The following is a 17,297-nucleotide window of genomic DNA, read 5'->3' as shown; positions in this document are numbered from 1 at the left end:
CGTGCCCCACAGGCCCCCCTGGCCTCCCGCCTCCATCCTTCTCCCACAACCTCCAGCAGGTGCCTGGTTTCCTGGGTCAGGAGTGCAGCCCACCCCACCAGGCCTGGCCTCTGCATGGACAGCCGTCGCGTCCCTGAGCCTCTAGGCTGTGCTCAAAGACTTCCACTCCCAGGTGGGGACCAAAGATAGGTCCAGCCCCGAAAGGTTGCCTCGTCCTGTTCCATGGGCTTTGACTCTGTGGACTTGGGCCTGGACTGCATCACTGCCACTCGCTTGATCCTGGTAAGTGGCTACACCTCTCTGAACCTCAGATTCCCCACTTATAACTGAAGAGCTGGCAAGACGAATAGGCCTGGGTGGCACAGGTGGGCCAAGCGCTGGGCCCAGAGTTAGAAGACACGTTCTAACTCCAGCCCTGCCCCTTCACCTCTCTGAGCCTCGCCCACCTGTAAAATGCAGATCAGTCATACGTGTCCTGACTGCTGCAAGCACCCTGTGAAGACGGGGGGCACTGGTGTGAGAGAGCTTTTGACAGAGGGGAGCCCTGTGCAAGCACAAGAGGGAACTACTGGCACTCCTCTAAGAGGCGAAGGCTTATTTCAGAAAGTATCACAAGCTTAAAAAGAAAGGGCGTGGCATGATAGTGGGGGGATGGTAGGCATGAATCAGGGAACGGCTTGCCAGGGCATGAGGTCCCCCAACGTGTGATTCTGGGCCAGTCATGTTCCACTCTTGGAGTTTCTATTTCTATATCTATGAAATGGGAAACAAAAACCCTCTCACTACAAGGAATCAATAAGAAGACAGCCTGGGCAGTGTCTAGGCAAGTCGCTGGCACACAGCTGGGGCACAATTCCTGCCCCTCTGCAAAAGAAACCAACTTTGGGCAGTGGTTCTCAAACACTCCGCCAGAGTCTAATTCTGAAAGGTTTGGGACAGGGCCCAAGAATCTGCATTTTATCAGGGGTCCCAGGCAATTCCTCTTCATTTGGGTCCTTCCCAGGGTGGGTCCAGCTCAGGGGCCAAGCCCCCAGCTTCTAAGACACAAGCAGGGTTTCGATCAGAGCTCATTCTGGGGCTGAGTTCCCTGATGAAATCTGGGGAAGCTGCAAAAGAAGGAAGGAGGCAGGCAGGGGAATAAGGAGTAGAGGGGTGGGGCTGTGAACAATCTGTTAATCAATCTCCTCCCTGGCCAGAAACAATAATTGAGGCTCATACATCCTCCACGTGCTAACAGTCTGCAGCTGCAATATAAAGCTTTGATTACAAATGTCAAAAAGACAGGGCATGAAATTAACTTCCCCTTAGTCGGTGGGCACAGGGAGCCGCTGCACTAATTCACTGCCCTCGGTATGAAAACTCCCCAAGACAACGTCGCATCAAATTAGGGCCTGTGCTGCTGGGGTGGCATCTATATCTTTGCCCAATGTGCTCTTTTCAATTAAGCCAGGCCTGCAAACAAGGGCCTTGAGGGTGTGGGAAAGGTCAGGGCAACAGGCAGGTGACAGTGCAGGGTTGACTGGGAGGTGGCCAGAGCCAGCGAGGATAGGAGCCAGAGAAGAGCCCCTCAGCTCCCTGACGGGGACTGCCCACCAGAAAAGGGAGGAGGGGGAGTCATCATGACAAGGAATAACTAACCTCACAAGGCATCTGATGCAGAGAAATGTGAAACCCACCTATCTCGGCCAATTCCTGTCCTACGAGCCCCGCTTGAAAGATGGAAAGACAGGTTGAGGGGGCTCCAGTGGCTTTTCTGAGGCTGATCACACTGAGTTAGCAATGGAGCCAGGCCTGGGAGCCAAGTTCCCCTAACTCCTGCACTCTGTCCGCTCCAGGCTGGCCCCTGGCAGCCAAGGTACAAGGGGGCGGAGGAGGCAAAGCCGTGCTCAGGCTGCCTTTGGGAGAACCTTTACAGGGCAGGGCTTTGAGGCTGCCCTCTGGCCCCTCCCCTCTTAGACAACCGAAGCTTACACAATATTCACTGGACAGACACACAGCACCCGGGGAGATTTTTTTCCCAAAAAACATATCCCCATGCCATCCTGCCTCCCTCTCCTTCCTCTGGTCCACTCAGAGGGGACCTCTGGTGCACAACTGGTGGCTTTCCAAATGCTAGAGAAGTTCTTATGTGTGCATGCCCAGGTGTGGCATGTGGGGTGGCCTACAGACAAGACACGGCAGGCAGCCAAGGCTGTGCCCTGTGGTACGTGCAAGACACTGTGCGTCCACCCACAAGCTCACGCCCACACGTACCCACAGAGGACAGAGATTCCCTCTGCCTCAGGAGGGGAAGCTAACACAGGCCACCCTTCCCGGCACTCCCAGCTGGGAGGGGGATCTCCCACATCCTTTCCTTCACAATAATCTCCTCTGAGCTTTCAGCTGGTCCTGGGAGGTAGGTGGGTGGGCTGGATCACAGGGGACTCCCCCCACTGAACACCGGTGAGCAGAGTGGGGGGCAGAGAGAGAGGAGGCAGCTGGCCCAGGGAGAGACTGGGCCCTGCAGGAAGCTGCCTCAGGCTCTTAGGCTCTTGGAAGGGGTGGGGGTGGAGGGCTGCAGGGAGCAGCCCAAAGGCCCCGGAGAAGTAGGGAAGAGGTTACTCTTCAAGGCAGACTGGCCAGTGAGCGTCCCTCCCATGGCTCAGGCCTGGGAAATGTTACCTGGCTGTGCAGAGGTTTCAGAGGGCTGGGGCTTGGGGTTGCTGGCCCTGCACAGCTAATCACAACACCCCACCCCCAGGCCGGGAATGAGGCCCAGGCCACTCCTCACAGATGGACGGCCTGATGGCCAAAAGACCATCTCTTCATACAGGGGCACCCCTTCCCTCACCCGCAGCCAGTCCCCACAGTGGGGTGGGCTGGCAGGTCACAGCAGGGAAAAAGCAAAGTGTGCCCTTCTACCTGGGAAGGAGTCACCAAAGCCAGCCAGGGGCACTGAGTGTTTTCCTTCTTGCCTTTCCAGTCTTCCTATGATCTCCAGCTCTCTTCTGTGGCCTTCTAAAATAGCCATTAATTAAAGCCTGGTAATTAACTTTCTGGTTCAAGTAGTATTTTGCAAAGGAATTCCATTAAAGAGTCAATCTGCATAGCCTCAGACGTGGGGGCCTGGAAATGGGCAGGGTTACTTGTGGAGAATGAGAATGCCACAGGCCCCCATGGCACCCCAGGCCTGGACTCTGCTGGCACCTAAAGGCACAAGGAGATTAAGGGGACAGCTGTCCTGCAGCCAGGTATATGCTGAGCCCTGAGGCTCTCTCCAAGCAGTTGGGCAGTTGGTTCACAAAAGTGACCAGGTCGCTGGCCACACACCCAGACAGAAACTGCACACAGATTTGCACACGTGAGAGCTCAAACATACAACACACTATACACACAGCGTGACACGGTGTATACAAGCTCACGTGCACACAGCGGTAGACATGCACACGTAAGAAAACGGACAGCAACAATAGCAGTCAATGCTCAGTGAGCACTTATTAGAGTGAACCGTCGTATGCCCATATTCGACCTACAAAAACGGCCACTTCATATGGTCCAACCTAATACGAAGTGCCAGGGACTGTTCCAAATGCTTTACATGTGACTAGTCATTTCAAATGCAGACGTGTGCAAGGACATTCACATATAACGCACACACACCTTCATGAGGGCAGGTGTGTACCTGCAAGACATACAAAAACACGCACGCACAGATGTACACAGGCCTACATGCTTGTACAAAGAAAGGCTTCTCCAGCCTTTGAAACCCCAGCCTGGGATGATCACATTCTCACTAGCTAATTTCCACTGTTCCTAAAAATATTGCCCGGCTCGGATCTCTGGAAGATACACGAGGGAGCCACAGATCTAAAAGGAGGGCGATAAAAATGAGAAAGCAAAAAATAAATTGGTTCTTCCCTACGTCCAGGTCGTGTTCTATGGCTTTCCCCTCCCTCTCTGGAGATGAGGCTCAGAATCATGCGCTTATGTGCGGGGCCTTGGTCAGCCCTGCCACCAACCCCCCACCCTCCAGCCAAAGGTGCCCATGAAGCTCCAAGTTCAATGTTGCAGGCAGGATGGGACCTTGTCACCAGGCTGGCTTCTGCGATGGTCCCACCTCTGTGCCTGTGAATGCGTGCCTCAGTTTCCGTGAATCTGACAGCGCTTTCACTGCACATCTACCTTGCAGGGCAGAAGACCTCTCAAAGTGCTGTGCAAATGCCACGCCACCTTATGATAATTATCGGATTAAGAATTAAGTCTGATTCCCTTCTGGAGGGGAGGGAAGGAGAAGGGAGAGGAGAGCTGGGTGAGCCTTCCTTGCAGGTAATTAATGAATTGCCTGCCATATTTCTTGGAAAGCAGAAGCCCATTTAACAAAGATCCACCTACATGGGGCCTCTCAGAGCCGAGGGGAGCCAAAAGGGCAACCAAGAATCCTGCAAGGGGCCTGTCAGAACGTTCGGAAGGCAAAGCACAGGGTGAGACAAGACTCAGAAGCAGCAGCACTACTGGCCATTAAACTCAGGAAAACAATATTCAATCCCTAACAAGCAAAGAAATGCAAATAACAAAGAAATGCCATTTTTCTGCCCATTTGAGTGACAAAGATTGTTTTAATGATGACACCCAATGTGTTTGAGGGTGTCAGGAAACAGGTGGGGCATCTCAAAAATCACTGGGGGAGTGTAAATTACTATAGGCTTTTCAGTGGGGGGACATTTTTAGCAAAAGCCTCAAACTGTTAATAGTCTTTGACCTAGTAATTCCATTTCTAAGACTTTATCCTATAGGAACAATCAGAGATGTGAACAAAGAGAAATATTCAAGGATTTAAATAACAGCATCGTTTTGGATAAAGAAATACTAGACATTACCTAAATACTTAAATAATTAAAAACAAGTACACGGCAAACGTAAAATGGAACAAAAACGGACTTTTAAAACACATATAGGAGAAGTTTGCTTTTCCTGGTATAGACAGGAACAAGGGTTACTCTGCCTGGCTATTTCTTGCATTCAAGGTAATAACAGCCCTTTTTACCTTTCAAGGGGCAGCAACATCCAGTATCTCTCTTGAACCTCAGAGCACAGCATGATTGCTAGTTATTAGTCCCACGTTGTAGATGAGAAAATGAGGCTTAACAAAATGAGGTAACTTTCCCCCCACCAATGTTAACTACTCCTTACTGAAAACCTACAACATGCCAGTCTCGCCTCTTTCGCATGTTATTATGCATTTAATAAAATTTTAGAAACATTTAACAAATGTGCAAGACCTGGTGTTAGTTGCTAAGGAAACAGCACTGAACAGGACACTTTCTATTAAACATGTGCTGGATACATTAACATTAATGTATCCAACGACACTATCATCGTGAGGCCCATTCTGCAGATGTGCAAACTGAGGCTCAGGAAGGTTATGTGGCTTGCCCCAAGAACGCCTGGCCTCAAAGCCAAAGATCACACACTTCCCATTATTCCCGGAAACTGTCTAAACTGCACAATCATCTCGACGTCACCCAAGGGAAGGCAGAGGACCAGGCGCTCCCTGTCTATGGTAGGGGAGGGAGGGAGGCAAGAAAGGCCAAGCCTTGATGCCCAGCCTCTCCTGCACCTACTGTCAACAACTAACGCAGGGAAACAGATCCCATTTCTCATTAAGCTTCCTCTCCCCTCTCCAAGAGCTGCCTTACCCAAAGGGGCGGAACTGTTTCCTGCCTACTTAGAGCCAGTTGCGGGTTCTTGAAAGCCCCCACCCCCATATCCAAGTATCTCGCTCGCTAGCCTTACCCTGACTAGAATCCCACCATTGGTAACTTTCAGGTGTGGGAACTCCAGGCAATATTCCTGAGAAGGGGTCATCAATCTCCAACTCTGCACACAGCAGCCTCGCATGCCTGCACCTGGCTTGCCCACATTTACATGACCAGCTCTGCACCGGGCCAACTGGGAAGAATGGGAAGGGGCGTGGGGACAGCCACTTCAGAGTAACTACAGGGGTAGGGGGACAGGTTGGGAGCCAGAGGGGGCACACTCTCAGAGCCTGTGTGGGCCAGAGTCACCCAGAAACAGCGGCAGGGAGAAATTGCAATATTGCCAGCTGACCCTCCTAGCTACTCAGGAACATTAATAAATGAGTGACTTGGAAATTATCTTCTGGGAAGACAGAAACACCACATCCTGGATGGCTTTTACCAACATTAAAACAGCCTTGTAAATGAAGCGGCAACATTTCCAGCCTGCAAAACAAAAATGCTTCTGCCAGCACACCTTTCACCTGGAAAATCCCTGAGCAGCATTCATTTCTGTTATCCAGGAGAAATGATCACCTGTCCTTGGTGCACACTTCAAAAACCTCTGAAGAAGAAATGAGTGTCTAAGGGGGCCAGAGATTTGGGAGACCAGCTAGAAACCTCCCCTAAACCATCTCAGGAAAATAAGTACAAAGGCTCAAACTGTCCTGTGGCTCTCGAGACCCCCAGAGCCCAGCTGTGCCCAGCAAGCCCTGGCTGGCCTGACTCCAGCCTCACAACCAGACATCAGCCCTCTCCCCCAACCAGCCTGGCTCAGTGTCCCCACCCCTGAGCCAGACTCCTTTCCCAGGGAGCCAAAGATCCTAGCACAGAACCAACTGGTTTCCAGCCTCCAGATGAGAGAATTCCAGCACAAAAAATAACCTCCACAACACAGCAGTTTGCAGAACACAGGCAGACAGCGTGCAACAAAGCCACTTTAGCATCCCTAAAGCAGACAGCGTTATCCAAAGTCTGAACCCAAGTGGCCGCCCCAGAGTGCCCTGTGCTGTTTATCGAAAGGGGAAGCCATGGGGACCAGGGCTCCCACTCGCCACCTTAGAAGCTCCCACCCTCCTTCCTGTTCCTGCACTTACCCCCATGGGGTCCCATGGAGCCAGGATCCACCCCCCTCTCTTCACTGTTAAGCCGAGCCAAAGGCAGCCCATTCTGTCTTCCCAGCCTTCAAGAGCACAACCACACCACATCGGAGAAGAGGGAGGCTCCTCTCCATTCACCCAGGTTTGACCATGAACGGTCTTTTCTTTTGGGGGGGGGGGGGGCGGGTGGGTCACCAGAGTTGGTTTTACTCAGTCAACTCTAAACAGGACGACTCCAGGGACTGCCCCCAGAGAAGTACCTGCCCCAGAGAAATATCTGCCCTTCCATCCCCGGAGCAGCTGATAAATCTGTTATTTCTAAGCAAAGCAGCAAACAGGAGATCCCAGTCCTGACAAAGCCTATTTCAGCTCCAAGGCTGGGGCGAGGGATTTCAAACTCAGTCTCTCTGCCTGTCCGTGAGATATCTGGGCTCCTCTCCTGTGCCAGAGAAGCCACCAAGCCAGATTTTGTTTATAGAAAATTAATAAGACAATTCCACACCACTGCCAGTGACATTCTGCTCCAACTGCTACTGTTCACACCGTTTCTAGAAACGGGCTTATAGTTTCACTCCCGACAACCCCCCACTCCTTGCCCCTCAGACATGTGGCAAGGCTGACCCGACCTGAGACCAAGATGGGCAGGAGCTGCTCGAGGTCACCTGGGCCATGCCCCGACCTCCAGGCAGGAGGCCGGCTTGCCGGCCAGCACTTGCCGGCTTCTTGGTGCAGGCTTCCCGCTGGAGGGACGTAAACATGGCATGCACACTGTCTGCTCCCGGGAGGGCAGACACACTCAGAGGCCGGGACGCCTGCTGTCTCTCCAGCTCCCCAGACAACCAACACATGCACACAAGACGGGGTACGTACACAAGCCCCCGCATGCGGGTGCACAGGGTCCTGACCCCCGCCAAGGAAAGCGCAGAGAAGGGCATGTTTCCGGGGGAGAAAGCCGGAGGCAGGGGCTGGCGGAGGGAGGAAGGCAGCAAACCGGGTGGCCTGCCGCCCAGACAATAACAAAGATGGGAAGCGAGATTTTCAAAGACGCAGTGGCTGCACCCAGCGCTGAGCTCTGGCCTGGCCGCATCCTCCTGCCAGGGCACGCCTGGTCCCCTGGGGCACCACGGCCATCAGAAAAAGGCTGAGGGTCCTGCCTCAGGCTGGGCTTGGCAGCTGGGGCAGGAAACCAGCTGCAGGCAGCAGTGGGGATGGATGCATTGGAGAGCACCTCTGGGCTGATGGAAATTAAAGGTCTAGTGATTCTCCCAGGGGGTGGGAGGGGTACTCTCCAGGAAGATGCTAGGGGTCAAACAGCCACTCAACCTTGGGCAGGAGTTGGGCTATAACTTGTACTCCTCTGCCTGCTGGAGCCAACGGGAAGGAGAGAGACATTTTTATTCTACCTGTGCCTCCCCTACAGGGAGTGCCAACTTGCCAATCATACACAGGGGCACAGCCCTATGAAGGCAGATGCCAGGGGCCTGAGATGTCGGGGCTGAATGCTGAAAAGGCTCCTTGGTGCCTGCCTGTTCTTTCACCTCCACTAGCCGAGCAGGGACGTGTTCTAACTGGCACCGGAATCCATCACTGTGCCTGTGCCCAAGTGGAAAGGTGCCGTGGCTGGTACCGCTCACGGAGGGGGACCTGGGCCCCGAGGGACCGTGTCTGCCCAGTGCCCCCGGAACACGGACAGGATGGCTTGCCCTTGCGAGCTGAAGCCTGCTCTGTTGCTGGTGACTGGGAGCAGGCTGAACCACCTTCTCCCTCTCCTCCTCTGCCCAACAAGCCACCTCCCCCTGGAATTTCCACACCTGCTCCAGGCTTGCCCAGGAAAAGGAAACAGGGAACAGGAGACACCCCTGGGAGTGGAGAGGTGAGGGAGGCAAGCAGCTGCCCAGGCTGGAGAGGACGAGGCCCTTCTCCCCTAGCCTCAGGCGATGCCCCTGAGCTCAGAGCCCCGGCACTGCCCCCTGTGCTCACCCCAGCCCCCAGCGGAGCACGCGCCCTACTTAGAGCAGATGTGCCCCCTAAGCGGCCCAGCCCCCTGCTCCTCCCCTCCAGATGTTCACCCTTTTCCTCACCACTGAGTCTCGGCAAAACCCAGCCGAAAATGCCTTTTGTATCGGACACCCGGGGGCTCCAGAGGCAGGGGGATGGGTCCTGGGGGTGGAGGCGCCACTTCGGTCCCCAGCGCCGGGCACCGCACCGCCCGGGAAACAATGCCCACCTCGGCGAGGCGAGGCAGGACTTCTAGGCGAGGGCACTTCCCGCCCGGCCTCGCCCGGGGCCGCGGACACCCCCTCCTCACCCCGCGGGGAGAGAGAAAGGTCCTCCCGCCGTGACCCCCCCGTCCGAGGTGGCCCCACAAGTTGCCGGAGGGCGGGCGTGCTGTGCCCTCCCGCTTCCAGCGCGCCCCAGCCCCGGCTCTCGCTTTGTCCCCGCGCCCTCCGGGGCGCATCCCGGGGCGGCGGCGCGCGGAGGCCGGGCCGGGCGCTGGCGGCGGCGGGCTCACCTCTCATTGTCCGCGGCGGCGGCGGCGGCGGCGGCGGTGGCGGCGGCGGCGCTCCGGAACCCCGGCAGGATGTGGCGGAAGCTGTGGTTGCGGTCCAGCTTGGGCTGGCTCTTGGTGCGCTTGATGGAGCCCTTGAGGCGGCGGCTGAGGAAGCCCTGCGCGCGGGGCGACAAGAGGGGGAAGGGGAGGCGGGGTTAGCGCGGCGGCGGCGGCGGGCCCGGGACCCGCGCGGGACCCGCGCCCTGGCTCGGGCGGCCGCGCGGCCGAGGGCGGGCGCGGGCTCGGGCTCGGCCCCAGCTGCTCGCGGCCCGCGCCGCCCGCCCGCCCGCCGACCGAGCGCCGACGGCCCGGCCCGCGCAGCGCGGCCCAGCCCACCCCGCGCCGCCCGGCCCAGCCCGCCACGTCGCCCCCGCCCCCTAAGCCACTGTTGCCATGGCGACGCCGAGCCGAGTCGCGCCGGCCGCGGCCAAGGCCGCCCGAGCCCCCACCCCCGACCCCCCCTCGGGCGCGGGGCGTGGGGGGGGGGGTCCGGAGGCGAGGGGCGGGGCTGCGAAGGGGCGGGGACCCCGGGGGGCTGCGGCGGGCCCCCTCACTTCTTCCCAGTAGGAGGTCACGCCCCCACCCACCTACAGGAGTCCACGCCCCGCACCCCATCCCGGCTTGACACCGTGCGGTCCTCCACCCGCGAGGTCGGGGTTCTCAGCCCCAGGTCTTACAGATGAGGAAAACTAAGGTTCTGAGAGCTGGCGTGTGATCGGTCCTCTGGGGCCAGTGCCTGATAGTACCCTGGCCACCTGGCCCCCTAACCTGGGTGCCTTCCCTACAGCAGGCGACTTTCGGTGACCCTCGGGGTGAAGCCCCTTGCCTGCAACCTTGGTTGCCGCAGCAGGGGCACTCCAGCAGGGGCAACCTCCTCAAGGACAGGGTCCCTAGCACCTAGCTCAGGCAGGGGGCAGAGGCTGAAGGGTTTGCTGAGTATCCCCAGGGCATGCTTCAAGGTTTGCAGCCACGTCAGAGGGAAGGCTGGGCAGCCGTCGCTAGATGAGTGCTGCAGGGCACCATTCATGACCCATGGCCAGTAGGGGTCCCTTCCTAGGAGGAGTATGGCAAGCCCCAGACAGGGCCCCCATTCAGGCCATTTCATTTGTCCGTCTACCAGGCTGCGCAGCGTTGGGAGGACAGAGCTTAATCCCATCCCCAACTCCAGGAGCTCCTGGTCCCACGGAAGAGACAGGGAGGAGGACAGAGTTCAATACATCCAGGTTGAACCAGGCCTCCCTTTATAGGTGAGGGAAGATTTGGGGGGTTCAAGCTATCCAGGCTGTGGAACCACAGAAGGTTAGAGGGAGAAAAAAACTCAAGGGAGGTGGGAATCCCCTGACGGAGGAATTGAGAGGGGTTCTGGGGGTCTCACCCACCCCAGCCCCAATTCCAGGTGATATAAGGACAGAAGGAAATGGGATAGTAACTCATTTTGAAGTCCACGTTGTACACAGTGTGATCACCACATTTCATCCATCACACAACAAAGGCTAGGCTTGCAGACCTCTCTGCCCCAGGAGGAGGGGTGGACATTTGCTATAAGCCATGCCCCGTGCGGGATCTGTCCATCCCTATGACCCCAGCACCCCATCACTTCATGATGAAGTGAGCCATCAGTTGTACACATCATCTCATGTCACCCACACAAACAAGAAAATGACAGAGAAACATTACCCCTTTCTGCAAACGAAGAAACCTTGCTCAGAGAGGTAAGATGGCTTGTCCAAGGACACACAACTTCCAGGCCTGCCTAATGCCAGGTTCCACTAAGACCGCCCCCCTTCTCTGCCCACCCTCTTCAGGCTTTCCCTTTTCCTATCCTTCCACCCTTCTTTCCTCTCCCTCAGTCTCTCACCTCCGTAGGAAGACGACCTACCCCGTGGTCACTTCTCAGAACTCTGCACATCCTCCAGGGCCTAGCTGAAACACCACCTCATCCAGTCCTTCCAGGCAGTGGGTCCAAATCCTTCTCACTCTGCAGCTCAGTGTCACCAAGATGCTCTAATCAGCTGTAGTTCAGCGAATATTTCATAGGTGTGAGGGGCCGCAGGAGGGAGCCTCCTCCAGAGGGCAATCCCTAATGGAGAGGGACCACAAATGGTGGCAGGCCAAGGAACAGGAGGCTCTCAGGGGACACAGCACAGAGGCAGGAATCTGCACTTCTGCATCAGCTCTGGGCGCCCCCAACCTTGGCCTCCTGCCGGGTAAGGCCAACTTGGATGGGTTCTTCTCTCACAGCCAATGCCTCAACGGGCTTGTACTTTTTCTTGGTTTTCACTTTCTACACTGATGACAATTACACAATTTTTACACTGCTTGTGGTACAAAGAACCTCGAGGCATTTTTCACAATTTATGTAGTTCATTATGTAGCTATACTGACAGATTTATACTATTTCTGAGTTTGTTTGTTTTTTTTTTTTTAAAAAGGCTTTCTTCCTTCTAGGAGGTTGAGTGAGGCCAGTGTCACTCCTCTGCCTCACCCCTCCCTCTAAGGCCACACTTAATGCTCCTCTGACCAGCTGCCTCCTCCCTAAAGCCTACTGTTCCCCACTCAAACCGACCATGACCACCCACACCACATCACATGTGCCCACCCTGGAGGACCTTGTATCCCCCAGAGGACCCAGCTCAGGATTCTGCATATAGCAGACTTAGCAAAAGGCTCATCATCCCAGAAAGCCACAGCTGGAAGGGGACTCAGGCCCAGAAGTCTGTATATAAGGGCAGATGAGCCCCAGAGACAGGAAGGGACTTACCCAAAATCACATATCAAGGTTAATCAAAGACCCCAGACTCCAGATCCCTACTCTGCCCAGCCTCGTAGCTTGCTTACTGACCTCCTTTATGGAATGGAGGGCCACGGGCGGCTTCTTACCCAGCCCCGGATGAAAGGAGATGAGCCTTTTCTCCTGTCCCTTCATGGGCAGGTCCAGAGATGTGATTTCTGGAGGTGGCTGCAGCTCTAAACTCAAGAAGTCACAAAATCTTACTCTAAACCCAAGTCAACCTTAGTGAGAGGCAGTGGCCAAATCATGTCCCTTCTTTCAGTATAACAGGGTTCTTGAGGTCTGCTTTCTAGAACTGTGGTGGAGCCTCCTGACAGCCCAGTGGCTGAGGATGGGGAGCAGGGGGCAGGCAAACCAGGGCTCAGGACCAACTCCACAGCCCCCCTGGCCAGAAGATGGCAGGCAAGGCCCAGCAGCAGTGTGTGAAATGGGTGAAAGGGTGCAGTGAGGAGAGAGAAAGCTGTGGACCTTCCAGGGCCTGACTCTATCTATCCCAACCCTCCCCAGGAGGCCACCCTGCTGATCACACCCGTGGGCCAGCATCACTTGTGTTTGTATCTTAATTCAGACAAGTTGTGGGCAAATTACTGGCCTGCTCCACTCCAAGCCTCAGTGTCCCTATCTGTAAAATAGGCTAATGATACCTACTTTAGAGGGTTGTGGGAAGGATCCAGAGGCAAGATATCACCAGTAATATAGTAAATAATAAGCCACGGAACATGGTAGTTGCCAGCTTTATTATTATCATTGCTGATGTGGCTGTAGTACAGCCACCAAGTTTTGCCCGGAGAAGGTCCATGACCACCACAGGCGGGAGTCTGCCCCGGGCTCTCCCAGGAGCCTGAAGGCTATCTCGCAGCAGGGACAGGCTGGTGTCATGCCTAGTGAATGAATGAACAGGCTTGCAAAATGGTCCCGGAGCCACAGACCGTCCTCCGGGTTGAAGGCTTTAAAATAAGCACGTTTTCTAAAGCAACCTCACAGAGCCTCTCAATGTGCAAAGTGTGCGAGCCAGGGGCAGGCGGGGCCGCTCGGTCCCCAGACCAGGGACCGATATCTAAAGCTCGGCGAGCAGCCAGTGCGCCCTGTGGGGACGGAACCCACTGCCTCCCCAGATGGGGTGTTCGGCCTCTACTAACACAGCCTGTAGCTGTTTTTCCACATGCTTCTCAGCAGCTCCCCCATCCCCATCCAGCCATTGTGCCACCATCCTGACATCTGGCCCCAGCCCTCCTCATCCCTTCCTCAGGATGTTCTGAGAAACTTTCTCAAGGGCCCCCAAGGAATTCCAGACACGTGATGTGTTCCTTCACCCACTTCAGTCCATTCCGAGCGGGGCCGATGAGGAGAGATGACCAGTTATGGAGCTCCTGTTCTGCGGCGTCCCTGCCCCTGGCACTCGCTGAACACCCCCCAAGTCCCAGGAAGGAGGCCCGGGGGGATGGGCCTGTTATCAGGAATGCAGGGAGGATGCCTCAGAACTCAGAATGTTTTGGATTTTCAGGTGGGGAAACAGAAGCCCAGAGAAGCTAAGCCCCTCGCTAAGAGTAGCAGAGCTATTAGGCGGCTGGGGGTGTCTATACATATGGGGGCCCTCGACATATGTGCCCGCACGTCCTCGCCAAACAGCTCAGCCCCAGGCTCTGGGGGCCACAGGCCAGACCAGAGGAGAGAAAGGAACTGCACTCTCTCCCTGAGCACAGCAGTGACACGGGTGAGGACTGGTGGCTCAGGGAGGGGACACCTTGCCCAGGCCCAGCCTCACACATGCCTCACACACAAGTCCCCTAGGCAGCACCTAGGGGACCCCGGGTTTGCACTCCAGCACCACCCCTTGGGCACCCAGAGGTGGCAGGCCACCACTGGTCCTCTGAGCCATCTTGGACCCTGAGTGTGAAGCGCCGGGCCCCGTGTCTGGCACACAGCGGGCACTCTTGTCGCGCGGGAGTCCCTTCTCCTGGCTCCATCATCTGTTCGGTCCTGCATCCTCGGTCCTGTCTTCAGGGCCTTTCCCCTTCTAACAGACAGACTGGTGGTGGGCCTGACCTGCCTTTGACTCCCACTGAGACAGCGCTCGGGATGGAGGCAGAACCTGGCGGGCTCTCCCTCGGCCCAGGCCCCGCTCCTCCTCCAGTGGCCGTCTCCAAGGCCTGCACCCACACAGAGAGCCTTCAGGGAAGGAAGCTGCTTTAACAAGCGTGTCTCTCAGTATCCTTCTGCAGCTTTGCAAGGATGCCAAAATCACACCGAAAAACACAGGAAAGGGAGCGGAAGACCCCATCTAGATAGTTCCACCTCTCTCAACCCTAGGAGAGGAGATCTGCTGGGCATTACTGGCTGGCAGGCAGCCTCGACGCCTTAGGCTCCGGGAAGACGTCCTGCTTCTAGAGTCGCAAGGAGGGGCCAGATCAGGCAGCCAGGGCAATGCCCACATTGTAGAAGGCAGGAGGGCAGGAGGACTTCCCAGAAACACTGAGCAAGGCAGTAGCAGAACCACGGCAGAGCCTAGGTGTCCTATCTCCTCACCCAGTGCTCTTTGCCATGCCTGCACCCCACCCTTCAAGAACCTCTCAGGCTCCCCACATCTCCTCTCTCCAGGCCTCAGTCTTCCCTTCTGTATTATAAGGGCTGGGTTGGGTGATCACCAGGCTCCATTCCAGTGCTGATATCTGGTGATTCTAAACAGCTAAAGCCAGAGCAGCTGTGCCTTCCACAGCTGGGCTCCCCCAGGCCTGGCACTAACAGAACCAGAGGCTTCTCTGGCTTTTCCTCAGTCCTTCAGACACACCATTCCTCTTCCCTGTTCCTGGGGCTCTGCCCTCAGCAAGCTGCCAGGCTTCCCTGGCTTCCTCCCCTGGGAAGTATGTACCATCAAAGAGGGTCCCAGTTGGGGAATGACTCACTCATGGTGGCATGTCCGACATTGTGACAGCCGTAAGAGGGCAGGCATTTTAAGCCGGGATGAAGCTGGTGCCTTCCTGGCAGTCACCTGCTCACAGGCCACCCTATGCCCACATTACCCTCTGTAGTCGCCTGCCAGTGCTGCTTTGAAGGTAAGACCTCCACACCCCAGCTTCCCCAGAGAAGGCAGCCAGACTACTCGGGCCGCAGAACAAGAACCTATTCAAGAGCCATGAGACCCAGCAGGGGGCTGGGTTTTGGCACAGAAGGGTCACTCTTGCATTAAAATATTGCCAAAAAACCCACACTTAAACACGTTTCTATGGAGAAACACACACAGCCAGAAATGCACACAAATTCAAAGACATGCATGCATTCAAAGACACATGGTGGGGCAGGGGGGTGCGTGCCCACAATGAAATGCACGCATAAACATACAAGTCCCCTCATCACTACCACACACAGATACACACACAGAAACAAACGTGCACACTGACCAGCACACAGAGGAATACACCCATACGGTCATGAATCATGCAAATGGAGATACAAATACACTGAAACAAACTCACAAACATACATACATACTCAGCTGTCACCAGGCACATACAGAATGACCAAACATACCAGCTCATATGGACTCATATTCACAACCACAAAAAGCTAGGAGCCCAGGTCTTGGGTCAAAGGGGAGAAAATGCTGCTGCTACCATAATCCCCATGGTCTGTGGGCAGGACCTCACTCTGCACCAGAATCTCTATTTGCTTCTCTCACACCCTGAAACTTTGCCTTCACAGCTCCCTGAACATGAGGTTTCTCCGAGTCATGTGGCCTCAGGGCCCCACCCCCTGTCCAGAGCTGGAGATCCCTGCCCCAAAAATTTCTCCTCCTGCCATCATCACACCTAAAACTCCACCTAGGTCTTAGGGTTACTTCACTCTCTAGGAATCCCTGGGAAAAAGGCAAATACTTTTTATCCCCCGCCCCCAAGAGGCATGGTAGCAAAGCATTCTACCACTTAATGACTATGGGCCCTAGGCCAGTGACCTAACCATCCGAGTCCATTTCAGTTTCTGTAGAACGAGGACAACAGTAGTCACCTCCGGGTTGTTGTGACAAGTCAGTGAGATCACACATGTAAAGAATTTAGCCCTTTTCCCGGCACTCGGGAAATGTTAGTTACTATCATCTTTGTTTTTATGGCTTGGACCTTGACCACCAAGGGCCAGCCCAGCCATTAGCCGGAAGGAAAGAGAGAGCAGGAGTTTATCAAAGCAAACTGTAGAACCCAAATCTCCTTTGGTGGGGAAGTCTGCTGGTCAACAGCTCATTCAGGGTGTATTCTCTGAGCCTCCCCATGTGCTCAGTCCTGGAAGGGATGGGATTTCTGCCCTCAAGGATTCCACAGTGCAGCTGGAGAAGTGAACCTGGCCCTTCCTAGACACCTCCAGGAGCCTCCTCGCTGCTTTGCTATCTCCGGTCTTGCCTCCCTTCCCCTGTCCATTCTCCAAGGGCATCCAGAGGGGTCCTTGTAAAAGCAGATCATATCCTGCACTGACCAGCTCCACCCCTTTCCGCAGCTCCCAGAGCTTTGGGGATAAAAGCCTTAAAGCACTTCATAATCCATGCCCTGGGCTCCAACCCCAGTGGCTTCAATGGGACTTTCAGAATCGCCAGCCCCTCCTGCCACAGGGCCTTGGCATAGGCTGTTCCCACTGCCTAGAATGGAGACCCCTTTGCCCAGTGGATCCTGCACGCCCTTTTGTCTCTCCTCACAGTCTGTCCTGAGGTGCCGACAAAATGCCCTCCGAGTAGGCCAGGTCCCTCTGCAGACTTATCACCGTTGTAATTATACATGTATTGATTTCATGCCTCCCTCCCTCACAGGACTGTGGGGTCCATGCTGGCCTGGCTCCCCAGTGCAGGACACATGGCAAGTATTCCTCAATACTTCCTGAACTAATTAACAAATATTAACGATATGAAGGAAAAAGGAGAAAGGCTGAGAATATGCTCTGGGAAATTTTTCTTTTTTTAATGGTTATTTATGTTGAGAGAGAGAGAGAGAAAGAGAAAACGCCCATGCGTACACACACACACACGGGAGTGCGCAAACTGAGGAGGGCAGAGAGAGACAGAGAGAGAGAGAGAGAGAGGGAGAGAGGGAGAGAGCGCACCC

At 55.4% G+C, this 17,297-nt stretch overlaps 1 protein-coding gene across 10 annotated transcripts in view; it reads right to left on the bottom strand.

The window, feature by feature from the left end:
* DAB2IP (DAB2 interacting protein) overlaps window positions 1-17,297 on the bottom strand; it is a 186,499-nt gene that overhangs the window by 70,532 nt on the left and 98,670 nt on the right. For 9 of the 10 annotated variants that reach the window (XM_086683900.1, XM_086683898.1, XM_086683903.1 and 6 more), the window contains one exon: window positions 9,387-9,541. In XM_086683900.1, coding sequence (XP_086540026.1) covers window positions 9,387-9,541 — 155 coding nt within the window. Of the gene's footprint in view, window positions 1-9,386; window positions 9,542-11,304; window positions 11,514-17,297 lie in introns of those variants that run through there. The other variant, XM_086683905.1, reaches the window with a different exon arrangement.

The sequence above is a fragment of the Puma concolor genome, chromosome D4 (assembly GCF_028749965.1).
Source record: "Puma concolor isolate L17-30 chromosome D4, mPumCon1.1.hap2, whole genome shotgun sequence".
In the NCBI taxonomy this organism is placed as follows: domain Eukaryota; kingdom Metazoa; phylum Chordata; class Mammalia; order Carnivora; family Felidae; genus Puma; species Puma concolor.
This window is presented reverse-complemented; position numbering and strand designations above follow the sequence as displayed.